The following is a 15,448-nucleotide window of genomic DNA, read 5'->3' on the forward strand; positions in this document are numbered from 1 at the left end:
TCAATTCGTAAATTTTTATTGAAATTTCCATACAAATAACAGAAAAATTAAAGGCAGCTGGTTCTGGTATATAACAATCAGGTATAGCAGTAAAACATTTACATACTAATCTCAATCAAAGTAATGGACAATAGTCATACAAATGATGTTTACCCCCATTGGGTACTAACTGTAAATTATCATGGACAATTCAAGAAAATTAGAAAAAGAGAGAACTGTGAAGCCTTGATATTACTCCTGGAATAATACTACAATACGGTTTAAGAACTGCAGATCGTGTTTTCGAGTGGGGTAGAAGCTCCAGGGTGACTGGTCCATATTTGCCATAATTTCTCAGACTTCGTCAACTTCAATCAATTCGTAAATTTAAATAATTTTCTTTCGTTAAAATTAGGAAAATTCCTTTAATTCATTCAAAATTTGTTTCTAAATTTTCTGAATTCGGATGAATTGAATTCAATTTGACTGAATTTGTAAAATTCGAATCAGCATTCAAATTAGAATTTATTCTACAGCATTCAAAATTCGGAAGACGGTTATATTCTATTTTGTTTAATTGTTTTTTTTTCTCTTCTATTTGTTTCCGTTCTATTCTATTTACCTGTCACAACAAAATGCTATCTACATAGGGGGCTATTGGTCCCTTATCTGATAGTAATAATAAAAAAAGTAAGTAACTCCCAAGCACTTAAGCCACCCCTCCAAGGCTCACATAATAGACATTTCACGAGCTCCTACAAAAAATGTTGCTTGTGCTACTACGCGTTACATCTCACCGTGCACACCAGAGTGTGGATTGCCTTTAGAAGTAGCGGGAGGGGTCGTCCGCCAAAACCCACCGCCGCTCGCCAGTGTTTCTCGGGCTTACCGTTCTCCCCGGTGAGCTTGGGAAACGATCCGGCGGTTCGCTTGGCTTGCCACAGAAGTGAGGAGAGACCAGATGGTCCCTCCTTACCTCTATGATCTAGGAGGCCGGGAGCGAAGCCATGAAGCTATCAGCCATAGATCTGGTAATATTTTTTCACCTGTGAATCTGTTTCTCATAAAAGAGATCTGAGTGGCTCATTAGCTGCTGGATCGCATTTAGGAGCAGGGGGTCTCCACCCCGCCCGCCCCCCTTCCGCTGCTCAGCAGTGTTTCTCAGGCTTACCGGTCTTACGGGCGAGGAAACGATCCAACGTTTTGTGCGGCTGGCCATGGAGGTGAACAGAGACCAGATCATCTCTGATCACCTCTATGATCTAGGAGGACCATGACATCACTTACGGTCCAGGGCAGAAGTAAACAGTTGACAGGTACTCTGATGGGCTGGTGACAGGTACTCCGATGGGCTGGTGACAGGTACTCCGATGGGCTGGTGACAGGAACTCTGATGGGCTGGTGACAGGTACTCCGATGGGCTGGTGGCAGGAACTCTGATGGGCCTCTAGGGGCGCGCACGAGTGGCATGCACAAAGACAGTGCATATGACCAGCTGTGATTGGACAGGTAAAACGCCATTTTCATTGGCTCTTTACCCTGAATGGGGATGGGCTGTGTCCAGAGGGGGCCCTCCAACCCCACCATCGCCGCATTATGTGCCCCCCCTGGGACATTGTAAGACGCCTGCTCGGAAGGAGGGAGTGTTCCTGCCGGCGTCATTTGTCTATACCTCAGTAGGAAAGTGGTTAAGTATCGTATACAATTCTAATTCTAATACAAGGGGCGTAACATAGGCAGGCTAATTCTAATACAAGGGGCGTAACATAGGCAGGCTAATTCTAATACAAGGGGCGTAACATAGGCAGGCTAATTCTAATACAAGGGGCGTAACATAAGCAGGCTAATTCTAATACAAGGGGCGTAACATAGGCGGGCTAATTCTAATACAAGGGGCGTAACATAGGCAGGCTAATTCTAATACAAGGGGCGTAACATAGGCAGGCTAATTCTAATACAAGGGGCGTAACATAGGCGGGCTAATTCTAATACAAGGGGCGTAACATAGGCAGGCTAATTCTAATACAAGGGGCGTAACATAGGCAGGCTAATTCTAATACAAGGGGCGTAACATAGGCAGGCTAATTCTAATACAAGGGGCGTAACATAGGCAGGCTAATTCTAATACAAGGGGCGTAACATAAGCAGGCTAATTCTAATACAAGGGGCGTAACATAGGCGGGCTAATTCTAATACAAGGGGCGTAACATAGGCAGGCTAATTCTAATACAAGGGGCGTAACATAGGCAGGCTAATTCTAATACAAGGGGCGTAACATAGGCAGGCTAATTCTAATACAAGGGGCGTAACATAGGCAGGCTAATTCTAATACAAGGGGCGTAACATAGGCAGGCTAATTCTAATACAAGGGGCGTAACATAGGCAGGCTAATTCTAATACAAGGGGCGTAACATAGGCAGGCTAATTCTAATACAAGGGGCGTAACATAGGCAGGCTAATTCTAATACAAGGGGGCGTAACATAGGCAGGCTAATTCTAATCAGGACTGGAAAGAATGCAAAACATGTAATGAAAACATTATTAGTGCCGTGTGCAATACATACAAAATACAATACAATTCTATACACAACTCACACATTTCCTTTACACATTCATTCTACAAAGGTTTTATAGAAACAGACCTGTAAGGGTTTGTGAAATCTTCCCCCACAAAATGTACTCAGCCAATGAGAGGTAAGGACTCCATTTTTATTTTTCTCCTGCTATCAATGGCCGACACGGTACAACACTTCATCCATGTCTTTGGTGATCTCTGATCTCCTTATCAACTGTTTCTTCCATGATGAAGATCAGCCATGGAGTATATCTGAGGTGTATATCAGGGGGTGCTTCTTCCCCACATGTCCAGCAACATTCATATACAAGACATTTCCCGCACTCACTAATACACCTCCAGGGTTGTGTGGGACCCCCTGATGTACAGGAAGACAGGACTTCAGTGAGGAACATTTCCCTCACTCAGGACAGGAAAGTGACTTCTCCCCCTTGTGAGTTCTCTGATGTCTGGAAAGAGCGGTCTTATGTGAATAACATTTCCCGCACTTAGGACAGGAATACGGCTTTTCCCCTGTATGGAATTTCTGGTGATAGGAAAGGCTGGACTTTTGTGTAAAACATTTTCCGCACTCAGGACAGGAATACGGCTTCTCCCCCGTGTGAGATCTCTGATGTCTTTCAAGGTTGGACTTCCCTGAAAAACATTTCCCGCACTCAGGACAGAAATATGGCTTTTCCCCTGTGTGGGATCTCTCATGTATTGAAAGCTTGAACTTCCGTGAAAAACATTTGCCGCACTCAGTACAGGAATACGGCTTTTCCCCTGTGTGCAATTTCTGATGAAGGGAAAGGCTGCACTTATATGAAAAACATTTCCCGCACTCAGTACAGGAATACGGCTTTTCCCCTGTATGCAATTTCTGATGATGGGAAAGGCTGCACTTATGTGAAAAACATTTCCCGCACTCAGTACAGGAATACGGCTTTTCCCCCGTATGCAATTTCTGATGATAGGAAAGGCCGCTCTTCTGTGAAAAACATTTCCCGCACTCAGGACAGCAATACGGCTTTTCTCCCGTGTGAATTCTCTGATGTTTGGAAAGAGCAGACTTTGTTGAAAAACATTTCCCGCACTCAGTACAGGAATACGGCTTTTCCCCCGTATGAGATCTCTGATGTCTGGAAAGCTCGGTCTTATGAGAAAAACATTTCCCGCACTCAGGACAGGAATACGGCTTTTCCCCCGTGTGAGATCTCTGATGTGTGTTAAGATAGGACTTCTGTGAAAAACATTTCCCGCACTCAGGACAGGAATACGGCTTCTCCCCTGTGTGCAATCTCTGATGTGTGTTAAGATGGGACTTAAGCGAAAAACATTTCCCGCACTCAGTACAGGAATACGGCTTTTCCCCCGTATGAGATCTCTGATGTGTGGAAAGCTCGGTCTTACGAAAAAAACATTTCCCACACTCAGGACAGGAATATGGCTTTTCCACCATGTGAAATCTTTGATGTGCAGAAATATTAGACTTAGCTGTAAAACATTTTCCACACTCAGGACAGGAATACGGCTTCTCCCCCGTGTGCAATCTCTGATGCGTGGAAAGATTGTCCTTCCGTGAAAAACATTTCCCGCACTCAGAACAGGAATATGGCTTCTCCCCCATGTGAGATCTCTGGTGCATAGAAAGACTGTCCTTCCGTGAAAAACATTTCCCGCACTCAGGACAGCAATACGGCTTCTCCCCTGTGTGAGATCTCTGATGCGTGTAAAGAACGGACTTCAGTGAAAAACATTTCCCGCACTCAGGACAGGAATACAGCTTCACCCCCGTGTGATATCTCTGATGTCTGGAAAGATCAGTCTCCCGTGAAAAACATTTCCCACACTCAGGACAGGAATACGGATTTTCCCCCGTGTGATATCTCTGATGTCTTGAAACATCAGTCTTATGTGAAAAACATTTTCCGCACTCAGGACAGGAATATGGCTTTTCCCCTGTGTGAGTTCGCTGATGTGTGGAAAGAGCAAACTTCTTTAAAAAACATTTCCCGCACTCAGTACAGGAATAGGGCTTTTTACCCGTGTGCAATCTCCGATGATAGGAAAGATTGGACTTATCTGAAAAACATTTCCCGCACTCAGTACAGCAGTATGGCTTTTCCCCCGTGTGAGATCTCAGATGTCTGGAAAGATCGGCCTTCTCTGAATAACATTTTCCGCACTCAGGACAGGAATATGGCTTTTCCCCTGTGTGAGATCTCTGATGTCTGGAAAAATCGACCTTCTCTGAATAACATTTCCCGCACTCAGGACAGGAATACGGCTTTTCTCCTGTGTGCAATCTCTGATGTCTGGAAAGATCGGCCTTCTCTGAAAAACATTTCCCACACTCAGAACAGGGATACGGCTTCTCCCCTGTGTGAGATTTCTGATGTCTGGAAAGATGGGATTTCTTTACAAAACCTTTCCCGCACTCAGGACAGGAAAACAGCTTTTCTCCCGTGTGCAATCTTTGATGATAGGAAAGATCAGACTTCTGTGAAAAACATTTACCGCACTCAGAACAGGGATACGGCTTCTCCCCTGTGTGAGATCTTTTATGCATATTAAGATTGGATTTAAAACTGAAACACTTCCCACACTCAGGACAGGGAAACCTCTTATCTGTTGGAAGGACGGCACCGTCCCGCACAGTCTGAAGTTCACTGTCCCGCACAGTCTGAGGTTCCTCGGGATAAGAGGAATACGATGGTCCGGCACCGTCCCGCACAGTCTGAGGTTCCTCGGGATAAGAGGAATACGATGGTCCGGCACCGTCCCGCACAGTCTGAGGTTCCTCAGGATAAGAGGAATACGATGGTCCGGCACCGTCCCGCACAGTCTGAGGTTCCTCGGGATAAGAGGAATACGATGGTCCGGCACCGTCCCGCACAGTCTGAGGTTCCTCGGGATAAGAGGAATACGATGGTCCGGCACCGTCCCGCACAGTCTGAGGTTCCTCAGGATAAGAGGAATACGATGGTCCGGCACCGTCCCGCACAGTCTGAGGTTCCTCGGGATAAGAGGAATACGATGGTCCGGCACCGTCCCGCACAGTCTGAGGTTCCTCGGGATAAGAGGAATACGATGGTCCGGCACCGTCCCGCACAGTCTGAGGTTCCTCGGGATAAGAGGAATACGATGGTCCGGCACCGTCCCGCACAGTCTGAGGTTCCTCGGGATAAGAGGAATACGATGGTCCGGCACCGTCCCGCACAGTCTGAGGTTCCTCGGGATAAGAGGAATACGATGGTCCGGCACCGTCCTGCACAGTCTGAGGTTCCTCAGGATAAGAGGAATACGATGGTCCGGCACCGTCCCGCACAGTCTGAGGTTCCTCAGGATAAGAGGAATACGATGGTCCATCTACACTGTGTGGTGCCGGATGGACATTTGAGGTAGTCGGGTTTTCTCCTGGACTATACTGTGTGATGTCCTCATCTTCTACTTTACAGTCTGGAGACAAAGTGAGACAATCCTCTGAGGTTTTCCTCATCTCCCGTCCATCTACTAAAATAGAAATACAAAGATTAGTACTAGACATGAGCTGATTGGTTCCCCTAACCAACCAAGATGAAGACTGGACTGATCCTGCAGACCCCCATCATTGGGTTTTGACTCCTCCCCCATTATCACTTTCTGTTTAAGGCTCCAAAGTTGGAGAAAGTTATCACATTATTATCACCATGGAAAAGTCTGTCCTCCAATCAGATCATCAGATATAAAATGTCCAGCTGGTAGGAAATGGGTGTAACAAAAGAGAATACATATTATGTGTATATATAGCAGTGGGGGGAGGGGAGAGAGCAGAAGTCAGGGGTATGTAATGTACAACATAGAGAATATAGTGCAGGGGCCAGGAGTATGTAATGTACAACATAGAGAATATAGTGCAGGGGTCAGGACTATGTAATGTACAACATAGAGAATATAGTGCAGGGGTCAGGACTTAAAACTTTTGCGGCTTAATGTTTATTTGAGACAAGTTTCAGAGGTCCCACACCGCTGCTTCCCCTTTTCTGAGTAGGGATGAGTTTGATGTTCGGGTCGAACATGAGTTAGACTCGAACATTGGCTGTTTGCACGTTCGTCGAAATACGAACATTATGGGGCGCTCGCGCCAAATTCGAGTGGCGCGTCACACCCCATAATGCACTGTGGCATGTTAGTACATTTCTGTCTGATGACTTTGGCCAATTATAGCTCAGGGGGTTAAGTCCATGCCCCACACTATATAAGGCCGCCTGCATTCCGGCCCTGTGTAGTGTGTTGCTGGCATTGACCAAGAGAGAGTGTAATTTAATTTATATTGAGCAGGCAGGCGATTCAGTTAGCTGCAGTGTATTTAGTATATATGTACATCCAGGCTTGTATACACACACACACATATATATATATATATATATATATATATATATATATATATATATACACACACATACACTCTATCCAGTTTAGCTAGATCTGACTGCAGTCCATTCTTGGTGTATTGTTTCTAATATACTCCAGGCAGGCAGGTGATTAAGTTAGCTGCAGCCTATTTAACACACACACACATATATATATATATCTTCAGAGAAGCCTACCCCTCCCACACCTAACTGTATTTTCATTTTCTCCATCAGCTCATCCCCCCCACAGTTATTACCTTTTGTTTCAACTTGACCCACCCTTATAGATTGTAAGCTCTAACGAGCAGGGCCCTCTGATCCCTCCTGTATTGATTTGTATTGTAAGTGTACTGTCTGCCCTCATATTGCAAAGCGCTGCACAAACTGTTGGCGCTATATAAATCCTGAATAATAATATATATATATATATATATATATATATATATATACACACATACCTACCTATATATATATATACAGTCAAGTCAGTCTCGTTTGTGTATATATATGTGTGTGTGTGTGTATATATATATATATATATATATATACACACACATTTTATATATATATATATATATATATATATATATATATATATATATATATATATACACATTATATATCCACATATACTTCAGGCAGGTGATTCAGTTAGCTGCAGTGTATTTTATATATATATAATGTATGTATATTATGTATATTACATACACTGCAGCTAACTGAATCACCTGCCTGCCTGAAGTATATGTGGATATATATACACGAGACTGACTGTGTGTATATATATATATATATATATATATATATATATATATATATATATATATATATATATACACACACACACACACAGTCAGTAATTATACATATATAATTACAATTTTTGCTGTAATATTTCCCAGCAGGGCTCGTTCTTGCGCTCAACTAGAGTGTCTGTGATCGGTTACAAAGCCTCCAGCAGCACTGAAGGTGCGTTCCGAAAGAACGCTGGATGCAGGACAGGCCAGTAGCTCAATTGCATACTGTGCAAGCTCTGGCCAGTGATCCATCCTCAAGACCCAGTAAGCCAGAGCATTTTCGGTGGGAAAGGTCTCCAAGTCTGACCTTGCCCCTAGGTATTCCTGCACCATGTAAATCAGACGCTGGCGATGGTTGCTGGAACCGATCATACCTTGGGGCTGCGGACTAAAAAATTGTCTGAACGCATCGGTCAGACTGCCACCTTCTCCACCGCTCCTTCTGTGACTGACCGAAGCCTTAGCAACACGTTGTCCAGGACAAGGAATTTGTGACCTCCCAGGCTCTGGAAACGCGTTGCACAGACCTTTCTGCAAGGCCTCCCGAAGATGTTTCATCCTCTGCTGCCCCTGCAATGGCTGGATAAGTTCCACAACCTTACTGATCCCTCTCCTTGATACCACAAATCTGAGGGTCCTTTCGCAGGCTTTGCAGGATCAGGGAGGCCATGCAGCATAGGTTTGCTGAGGCATTCGGTCCTGAGTCACTAAGGACGACCTGATTTACAGCCACCTCGTCTCAGCCACGTACAAGTCCACGGGTTTCTGGGGACTGTAAACGATCCCATGAAGACTGCTGCTGATGCCGAGTGCTAGGCCCCACCTCCATGCTGACATGATCCTCCTCCTCTTTCTGTGTGATTGACGGGGATGCAGGAACACTGTTTGGATAAAGGGGGCCTTGAGAGGTAAGGAAGTCCTCCTGTTCCTCCCTCTGTTCTGCCTCAAGTGCCCTGTCCATTATTCCATGCAGCGTGTGCTCCAACAGGTAGACAAGAGGGATAGTATCACTGATGCATGCACTGTCACTGCTCACCATGCTCGTGGCCTCCTCAAATGGTGACAGGAAAGTGCATGCATCCTTGATCATGCCCCACTGGCGTGGCGAAAAAAAAGCCAAGCTCCCCTGACCCTGGCCTGGTGCCATACTCGCACAGATACTCATTGATGGCCCTCTGCTGCATGTGCAGCTGCTGCAGCATGGCCAACATTAAATTCCACCTAGTGGGCATGTCTCAGATTAGGCGGTTCTTGGGCAGGTTGTATTCCCTTTGGAGGTCAGCCAGCCGAGCACTGGCATTATATGACATTATATGAAATGCACACAGACTTTCCAGATTCTGTAAGCCCAGGTATCTGCACAAGAACCGCTGCACCACCAAATTAAGGATGTGAGCCAAACAGGGAACATGGGTGAAGTGTCCCTGTCGGAGGGCGGAGAGGAGGTTGGTGCCATTGTCGCAAACCACCATTCCTGCCTGAAGCTGGCGTGGCATCAACCACCTCTGAGCCTGCCCCTTCAGAGCGGACAGATCTCTGCCCCAGTGTTGCTCCTGTCCCCTAAGCACACCTGCTCAAGCACCGCATGGCATCTTTTTGCCCGAGTGCTAGCCTAGCCCCTTGAATGCCTATGGAGCACCGCTGGTTCTGAGGACAAATTTATAGAGGAAGAGGCCATGGAGGAAGAAGAAGAGGAGGGGGTGGAGGAGAGAGGTGTGTCAGAATCACCGCTACTAGCGTTTTGGAGGCGTCGTGCGGAACAAGCTCCATCAATACTGCACCCTGTCCCGTGAAAAAAAAGTGGCGTTTGGGAACCTGCCACTGAGGTACTGGACATTCCACAAACTCACGGAAGGGGGCCGAGTCTACCAGCTGAAAAGGCAGCAGTTGGAGTGCTAGAAATGTAGCCAAGCTGGCATTCAGCCACTGGGTATGTGGATGGCTGGGACCTAATTTCTTTCGCTGGTTTAGCAACTGGGGTAGGGAAATTTGCCTGCTACTATCAGACGGTAGTGTGGTGATAGCAGATTGCCCGCAAGTTGGCACACCTAATTCTACACATTCATTCCTCTCAGCGCAGGTTTCTGAGAAAACTGAAGGTCTAGTGGGGTTGAAGATCCCAGCTGATGAGGAGCAAGGAGAGGTTTCCGCTTTGTTCTTTGGTGTGGGTCTTTTAAGTACTCTTGCCAACAGACTGCATGGTAGTTCGACATATGTCTGGTCAAGCATGTGGTGCCCAAGCAGTTGATGTTTTGGCCACGCTTGATACGCTTCAGACATCGACGATGCGATCTGCTGCACATGTCTCAAAGAAACCGAAACCAAATAACTTTTGGAAAACGTGCGGACTCAGCAGCACCCTGCACATACGGAGATCTGCGGTGTGATGCAGTCGGTTGGCTGCCCTTAAGCTGGCCCCGGGAGGGCATCCTGCCTTGGTAGAGATGTGCCTCCTCCTTCCCATCATTTTTTTTTCACTAGCCGCTGTAGCGGTTCATCTCTCCCTCCTCACACGCTGTCTCCCTGTGAGGAGGGAGAGCCGGCGATGAGAGATGATCTCATATGTTTACATATGAGATCATCTCTCATTGGACACGCCGATTGCGTTGTAAACGGCCGCTGTGATTGGCCATTTACAGCCATCTGTGACTGGCTGTGTCCAAGGGACACGGCCAGCACAGAACTTCCCCGATGCGCGCTCGCGGCAGCGCGCATTGCGGAAGTAAACAGGAGGACGTCCTCCCGGCAATTGGCGTCCGCGCTGCAGCCGTCTTTTTGGCTATAGCGCGGACGCCTAGTGGTTACTGATGCTTAAAGTGAAAAAGTAAAAGTGAAATATTCCTTTAAATATCGTGCCCGGGGGGGGGTGTCTATAGTATGCCTGTAAAGTGCCACCTGTCAGTGCCATCTGTTCCCAGTGCCACGTATAAGTGCCATCTGTCATCAGTGCCACGTGTCATCAGTGCCACATAGTGCCATCTGTCATCAGTGCCATATCACCGGGGGTTGTTCGGCTCATTCCCATCTCCTGAGACTGCACTCAGTGACTTGGGTCTGAGACTATACAGACATATCCCTCCACCCGGCACAGCCAGCTAATAACAGAGCAAGTAACCCCGGGAGAATTACCTTGCCAGAGATCTTGCTGGACCCGGCATGGGGCAAAAGACTCAAGGTACATACCCCAAGTGTCTAGGTCTGAGCAACGCCTATGGTGAAAATCAAACTTTTGCTGCCGGCTGATCCCCAGAATCTCCATAAATCCAGTCTAGATCCATAAATTGTGTCGGCAGCACAGAGAAGGAAGATTATCGGAGAGAAATCCAGGAATACAGGACGGGGAACACAGCTCAGGAAAGTGACCAGGGGATTACAGGCTGATATCACCCAGCCCCCGCCCTACTCTGGACCAATCAGTGAGCAGTATGGGTGGAGGAATGTATTTAGTGTTAATGACCCACCTGTGCTGATCTCTGTAGGAGTGTCCTCCTCTATAAATGTCCCCGTTATTCCATCCTCCTCCATAGACTGCTGATCATCCCTCACATACCTCTCTTCTTCTTCTGATTTCACCTCAAATTCTATATCCATTGGATCTCCACTCTAAACCAAGAAAATGAGAGAGAAAATATCATCTGTAAGATAGAAGATTTATTATTGTGACATCACATAGAAAATCCACACATCGTCTCCATGAGTCTGTTATATAACCTCCATCCCACCAACCTTGTACCAGTGGGGGATGGTGTGACCTTCCTGTGTGGAATCCCGGGAATACAGAGGACGGGGACATCTCTCTGGGGGGTTCCTGGTATTTGGTGGCTCCATCATATCCTTGTGTTCTTCTGAAAACTCCTCCATCACTCCATACTCCTCATCCTCCTCTTTATACTCTTCTTTAACATCAATATTATCATCCCCGAGGTTTCCACTCTGAATATATAATAAAACATTCATTGTAACAATCATGCTGTGTATAAATCAGAACTACCAATAATTGTCCCTCATCTACCTGATGATGGTGGGGGATGGTGTGACCTTCCTGTGTGGAATCCCGGGAATACAGAGGACGGGGACATCTCTCTGGTGGGTTCCTGTAGCTGGATGACTCCTCCATGGTGTCCTGGTACAGATCTTTGTGTTCTTCCTCCATCACCCCATCCTCATCATCCTCCTCTTTTATCTCTTCTTTAACCTCAACTTTAGGATCTCTCAGGTTTCCACTCTGAATATATAATAAAAATGACATCAATGGTAACAATGCAGATAATGTACAGATCCTAATGATACTATCAGTGATTGTTCCTCATCTACCTGATGATGGTGGGGGATGGTGTGACCTTCCTGTGTGGAATCCCGGGAATACAGAGGACGGGGACATCTCTCTGGGGGGTTTCTGTATCTGGATGACTCCACCGTGGTGTTCTGGTACAGATATTTGTGTATTTCCTCCATCACCCCTACAGCTACAGCAACTGGGTGGCTGGGGATTGGATGATCCCCTGGACCCAGTGCGCAGGATGCTTGGCACCTCTGATGATCCAGACATAGCATTATCTAATCTGGAGGCAGGATACACACACATGGACAGGGGCTCCCCAACCATCACCTTGTTAAATACCCTGTGGTCACACGTTAAGCGGTTGCTACAGATACGTGGTTTTCTAAAGCTCACCCCTATCTGGAGGAATGCTAACTATGGTGAACTTTTCAAACTCAGGGGCTTTGGCTCCTGGAGAGAGAGAGAGAGGTCTTCGATACCTTCCACAATTACACAGTGGACAGGTGCTGAAGTCCTTTATGGAACTGCAGGCCGAATTTGGCAGGCCACGCAGAGACTTTTTCAAGTATTTGCAACTACGACATGCGATACAACTGCAATCTCGGTGTGTGCCACTTCGCCTAACGGACCATACCGTGGTGCAGGGGATCCTAATGGAGAAAGAAAAAAAAGGGTATGATTTCTAGAGGGTATGACATTCTCCTTAATGCAATACAAGACTCGGCCGGTCTACCGTGTCGGCGGAAATGGGAGGCGGATCTGGGACCGATGGATGTGGAGACATGGAATCTTTGCCTGGCCTCCGCCCCCCTTGGTTTCGGTCTCAGCCTCCCACAAATTGTCACACCTCTATTTATTACATAGGGCTTACCAGGGCTGGACTGGGACAGAAATTTGGCCCTGGACTTCATCCAGACCGGCCCACTTACATTTTAGGTGTCCCATCAGCAGCCCCCTTACATCAGAGTCCCATCAGCAGCCCCCTTACATCAGAGTGTCCCATCAGCAGCCCCTTTACATCAGAGTCCCATCAACAGCCCCCTTACATCAGAGTGTCCCATCAGCAGCCCCTTTACATCAGAGTCCCATCAACAGCCCCCTTACATCAGAGTCCCATCAACAGCCCCCTTACATCAGAGTCCCATCAGCAGCCCCCTTACATCAGAGTCCCATCAGCAGCCCACTTACATCAGAGTCCCATCAACAGCCCACTTACATCAGTCTCATTACCAGCCCCCTTACATAAGTGTCCCCCTCCCATAAGTACTCACAGTTCTGAAGGCAGCTTCTCTTCTTTCTCTCTCCAGTCATGTGATGAGTAACAAGTGATAAGGGGAGAGAGGAAGGAAAGTCTGCCGGCCGTCTATCTCCCCCTGCAGGCTGGAGGGAGCATAACGCCTAATGCTCTCTCCAGCATATGACAGAAACTTCTCCTCCTGACAGGAGTGAAATCGTGATCACTCACTGTCAGAGAGGAGCGGCTACAGGACTGCACCTGACTGGCCCACTGAGCCATCGGCCCACTGGGAATCTCCCGGTAGTCCCGATGGCCAGTACATGCCTGGGGCTTACAGAACACCTGCCAAGTTGCATAGCTGGGGTATCCGTGACACACCCTTATGTCCTAAGTGCATGAGGGACCATGGCGACCTTCAGCATATGTTCTGGAAGTGCCCAAAACTGGTACGTTACTGGAATGGGATCCTTGAGACTATCTCTCACGTGTTTTCGGTCACCATTCCAAGAAATCCCACGGTCTGCCTGTTGGGGCGCCCTGGACGAAGAGTTGCTGACGCCAACCGCCCACACAGCGATAATCCGTTTACTCTATGTAGCTAGGAAACTAATAGCAGGATTGTGGATTACGCACAGGGTCCCCACTCGGCAGCAGTGGATTGATCAAGTGAACAATATGCTAATCAGAGAAAAGCTGACTTACCAGCATAGGAATGCACCACACAAATTCTATACAATGTGGCAGAATTGGCTTGATGTACCAGGACTAGCACCTCATCAACTAATAAAATACAGATTGCTACAGGGATAGAACACAGGTAACCGGCCCCATGCTCGGGGGGGGGGGGGTAATAAAAAGTGTTTTTATTCTTTCTTTACCCAACGATTGAACATGAGTAAAGCAGAGATTGGCATGGTTTCGTATTTGATAGTCGGGGGGATATTTTTGATCATATGATCCACGTGTGATGTGTGTTCTGAAGGATTGCTGATCCTTTTTGTTTTGTTTCTTTTCTTTTTCCTTGTTTAGCTTTTACTCTTTTTTGTTTTTGTTTTTCCAAACATAAGATATGTGCTAAGATATTAGCACTGAATTGATCTTCTGTATAATTGTCCCAAGTGGACCATGTTTGGCCGAGGGTTCAGCCTTATTGTACTATTATACTCTTTGTCTCTGCATGGCTTGTAACACTTTAATATTCAATAAAAACCTATTTGATAAAAAAAAAAAAAAAAAAAAAACAATACAGATAATGTACAGATCCTAATGATACTATCAGTGATTGTTCCTCATCTACCTGATGATGGTGGGGGATGGTGTGACCTTCCTGTGTGGAATCCCGGGAATACAGAGGACGGGGACATCTCTCTGGTGGGTTCCCATTACTGGATCCATCTGTAGGAAACACACACACTGACTGAATACATTGTTTCTATGTGTTTATCAGATGATGGGGGATGGGTGGAGCCTCCGTACTGCTCTCTCCTTTACAATAAAGTCTCCTCTTACCCGGTGATGTGAGGGGCGGCTGATTGGCCATCATGACGTCCTTCCCGGCTCCGCTCACCTCTCCTGTCAGCAGCTCGATGATCTCTCTGGTGACTTCTAGAATCTTCTTTGTATTTCTCTATTCTATCAGGGAGGGAGGTGGAGGCAATGTGATGGTCATGTGATCTCCAGACTTCACAGGAGGAAAACTCTAGATCTGAAGACAAATAGTAAAAATCAAATGACATTCCCAGAATCCTCCTCACCTCACTGGTCAGGTCTCTTTATTTAAACCCCACTTCATGTTGAGGTTTCTGATATTACATACAATGGAGGTCCAACAGCCCTACTTTGAAAGTGAGGAGGTCAGGGGCCGGCCCACATCCTAAGAGCATCAGAAAAAGAGAGTCGGATAGAGGGATGTTAGGAGGAGGAGCTGTGAGGTCAGTGTGATGTCATAGGATTCTCTAACTCTGATTGGAGGGACATTGGGAGGAGGAGCTGTGGGGGGCGCTGTGTGAAGTTTCTGTGCACAGAATCATTTCTCCCGGGTGCGTCCCTCCTCTCCTGAACTGAAAGGTGAACATTGCCCTTGGGCTTTGCCAGGACACATCATTGAAGGGATATTTAGCTTAACCGCTTTCATTCTTTAAGAAATTTGGTTTCCATTTTGTGTCTCTCTCTAACATCCACCTCACAAAATGTATGCTCAAG

The 15,448-nt window shown here is 46.7% G+C and overlaps 3 protein-coding genes across 3 annotated transcripts in view; 1 reads left to right on the plus strand and 2 right to left on the minus strand.

Moving 5' to 3' along the window:
* LOC143955908 (uncharacterized) overlaps nucleotides 1–15,448 on the plus strand; it is an 865,587-nt gene that overhangs the window by 494,475 nt on the left and 355,664 nt on the right. The window lies entirely within an intron of this gene.
* Nucleotides 1–15,448, minus strand: part of LOC143955575 (uncharacterized) — a 150,014-nt gene that overhangs the window by 98,246 nt on the left and 36,320 nt on the right. The window lies entirely within an intron of this gene.
* The window catches only part of LOC143955355 (uncharacterized), a 42,496-nt gene continuing 29,715 nt past the window's right edge, over nucleotides 2,668–15,448 (minus strand). Inside the window, exon 3 of the mRNA XM_077465420.1 lies at nucleotides 2,668–6,134. Coding sequence (XP_077321546.1) covers nucleotides 2,955–6,134 — 3,180 coding nt within the window. The 3' untranslated portion in view covers nucleotides 2,668–2,954. The remainder of the gene's footprint in view (nucleotides 6,135–15,448) is intronic.

The sequence above is a fragment of the Lithobates pipiens genome, unplaced genomic scaffold, assembly GCF_037356315.1.
Source record: "Lithobates pipiens isolate NorthernLeopardFrog02 unplaced genomic scaffold, aLitPip1_a1.2 Scaffold_35, whole genome shotgun sequence".
Classification (NCBI taxonomy): domain Eukaryota; kingdom Metazoa; phylum Chordata; class Amphibia; order Anura; family Ranidae; genus Lithobates; species Lithobates pipiens.